General features: G+C 38.1%; 1 protein-coding gene across 3 annotated transcripts in view; it reads left to right on the top strand.

The window, feature by feature from the left end:
• The window catches only part of UBASH3A (ubiquitin associated and SH3 domain containing A), a 45,295-nt gene that overhangs the window by 36,110 nt on the left and 6,060 nt on the right, over positions 1-3,125 (top strand). For all 3 annotated transcript variants that reach the window (XR_001370962.2, XM_014590849.2, XM_006156384.3), the window contains exon 11: positions 2,725-2,869. Coding sequence is in view for 2 of the 3 variants with exons in the window: in XM_014590849.2 (XP_014446335.1) it covers positions 2,725-2,869 (145 nt within the window). In the remaining variant the exon portion in view is untranslated. The remainder of the gene's footprint in view (positions 1-2,724; positions 2,870-3,125) is intronic.

The raw sequence follows: 3,125 nt of genomic DNA, 5'->3' as shown, positions 1-3,125 counted from the left end.
GTCTCTATGTCTCTCTCTGTCTGTCTGGCGAGCGCACGCGCCCTACAGTGAAAATCTCTCAAAAAAAAAAAAAAAAAAAACAACTTAAAGCCAGGAAAAAGTTAGGATTCAGTTCAAATAGTAGGTAGATGAATTTATCAACAGTTCAAGGGAAGACAAAAATCCTTAAATATGGAAATCAAAGCATCAAAGAAAATGAGCAACGTTTTAGTCTAAGGTCAAAAAATTTTATTTCACTAGTTCAGACTCAGGTAATTCATCTCTCTTCTATTGAATTTGCAGTGCTACTGTGGTCTGATATTTCCATTTAAATCCCGGAAGTTAAGATTCAACATTATTATTGATATTTCTAAACTTGTCCCTACCATTAAATTGGCCTTTATCATGGTCATTTCTTGTTTTCTTATTTCTGTCTGTCTCTTTAATTTTTCTGGTATAGCACTCCCTTCAGCACTTCTTGAAGAGCTGTTCTGGAAAATTATTTAGGTTTTGTTTATCTGAAAATACTTCAGGATTTTCTTCCCATATGAAGGATAATCTTGCCAAATATAGTATTCTTGGTTGAAATTGTTTTTCACTTAACACTTTGAATATGTTTTCCCATTTTTTTCCCTGCTTACATTGTTTCCAACGAGAGGTCTGATGTTAGCCTGATGGGATATCCTTTGAAAGTAACTTGACATTTCTCTTTTGCCACTTTTAGTATCTTGTCACTGTCTGTGGTTTTGGTCAATCTGGCTATGGTGTGCCTTGGGAAAAATCTTCTTGGGTTGAATCTTTGTGGGGTCCTTTGCATTTCTTGGGTCTGGATATTCAAGTGCCTCTCTAGGTTTGGAAAGTTTTCTTCCAGGATTTCATGTAACAGATTATCAATGCCCATGTTAGTTTCTTCACCTTCTGGGATACCGATGATCTGTATATCTGGGTGTTAAATGCTATCTAGTATCATTTGTATGTTGTTCTCATTTTTTTGGTTATTTTCTCAGTCTTTTGGGTGAATTTTTCAGGTCAGAGACTCTATCTTTTATATCTGAGATTCGATCTTCATGATCTAATCTGCTTTGTATATTTTCAAGGGAGGTTTGGATTTCCTGTATTACAACCTTCCTCTCTAACAGTTCTGTTTGATTCTTTTTTATGATGTGTATCTCCTCTTTCAAATCGTGCAGGAGCTTCCTCAACCCCTGGAACTCATCTCTTTCTCCTGCACCTTCTGGAGTTTCTTGTCTCTCTTCTCTTGTATCTCTGCTAGCTTTGTCACTATGAATATTTTCAATTATTTGTCTGCCATTGCCATGAGTTCCCTTGTATTCTCTGTGAAGGAAGAGAAGTTACTCTTTTCTCTTAGAGGAGAGATATTTTCTTAGTTTCTCATATTTCTTATGCCTGTGCAGTGGTTTCTGGCCATCTGATGGGCTATATGCTTTTTTCTAGTTTGTGGAGTTAAAGCTGAGCTTTCAGAGGAATGCAGGAGGAGATAGTGAGCAGTCTCTAAACAGTACCGTTTTTCTCCCTTTGCACAGCTGAGCCAATGAAAATTGACAATTAAGCTGACCCTAAAAGTATTCATACATTTGGCTACTGAGAACCTAGACCTTGTGGAAGCTGAGCAGAAAAGCGAGAAAGATAAAAATAAAAAGAAAAGAAAAGAGAGAAAGAGAAACAAAACCAAAAGAAAATATATTTTTTTGACAAAAAATGAAAACCACTCAGAACTCACAAATAGATGGCTGCTGATTGGCTTATCCTGTGGGGGCAGAGGGAAAGGTAAGAATTAAAAGGAGCCAAGAGAGCTAAAAAAGTTTTTATTATTATTATTATTATTATTTTAATTAAAAAGAGAGAGAGAGACAAAGAGACTAAGAGTGCTCTAACCTGGCTGCCTGGGTAGATCTGGGGGAAGGAGGGCAAAGTCTGGGCAGAGGGTCTTCAGTGGTCCCAATCCTCAAATATGTTTATTGAGAAAACTGAAGCTGAGGAAAAGTGGTTCAAGAGATGAATTGCTCTCCAACAGGAAGACTAATGGGCAGTCCTGTGACATAAGTAATATTCATACTTGTTGAATTGACAATAACATTAGAAATTTAGGTTTTTGAAATCCCAATATTAACTTTTTACTCTTACAAAATAATTTAGCTGGGAACCAGCAGTTAGCGTAATGGCTATGTAGCTGGACTCCCACATAGTCGACCGTGGTTCATGTCCTGGACCCGGTGGCTTAAAACTCATGCCAGGCGCATGTGCGTGTGTGCCCAAGATCCCGAGAGGAGAATGGAGGAGAAGGGATTGCGGCGTGACCATCCCCCCTGGGGGGTGATTTCTCACTTTCTGTCTCTATGTCTCTCTCTGTCTGTCTGGTGAGTGCACGCGCCCTATAGCGGAAACCTCTCCAAAAAAAAAAAAAAAAAGAAGAAGAAAATAATTTAGCTGATTATATGAAAAGGTAATTTCATTTTTCTCTCATGTAGGCCTGAATGTTAGCTCATTTGAACTGTATCAAACATTATGCGTATTAAAAGTAGTGTAAGAATTTTACATGCATGAAATTGTTATACTTTCAATAAAGGTCATCATAATCAGTGTTAAAAACAAGAATTAAAGAAAAAGAGAAGGAAGGTGTCATTTAGATTTGTGTGTAAGAACCTGAGGTCTAAGAGGAAACTTACTCACATAAAGCTAAAGTAGATGCTGAATATGATAAACACTGTGCTTTCTTGAATTCAGAACTCAAACTGGAGAAAAGAATTAAGATAAGAGTAGAACCCGGCATCTTCGAATGGACAAAATGGGAGACTGGCAAAACGACCCCGACCCTCATGAACTTGGAAGAGCTAAAGGAGGCAAATTTCAATGTCAACACTGATTATAGGTATGCCACCCTCCAGTCCTGTGCTACTAGGATTTTTCTAATTCCTGTTAAAGAAAATGTTTCATGACACTCATTAAAGAGGGTTAGGAAGACTAAGAGATACCACTGCAGTAGAGTTTTGCAGAAGGAAAGGTGAGAACCAGCTCCCAATGAAAGGAAGAGCAGGGACTGCTAGCCAAAGAGTGGGGTTGGGGTGGAGGATGGAAATTACTATGAGGCCAGGATAACCCTAGCTAAACTGACATACCAGCATTCC

Source organism: Tupaia chinensis, unplaced genomic scaffold (assembly GCF_000334495.1).
Source record: "Tupaia chinensis unplaced genomic scaffold, TupChi_1.0 Scaffold000492_1, whole genome shotgun sequence".
Lineage (NCBI taxonomy): Eukaryota > Metazoa > Chordata > Mammalia > Scandentia > Tupaiidae > Tupaia > Tupaia belangeri.
The sequence above is the reverse complement of the archived record's forward strand: the minus strand, read 5'-3'. Positions and strand labels throughout refer to the sequence as shown.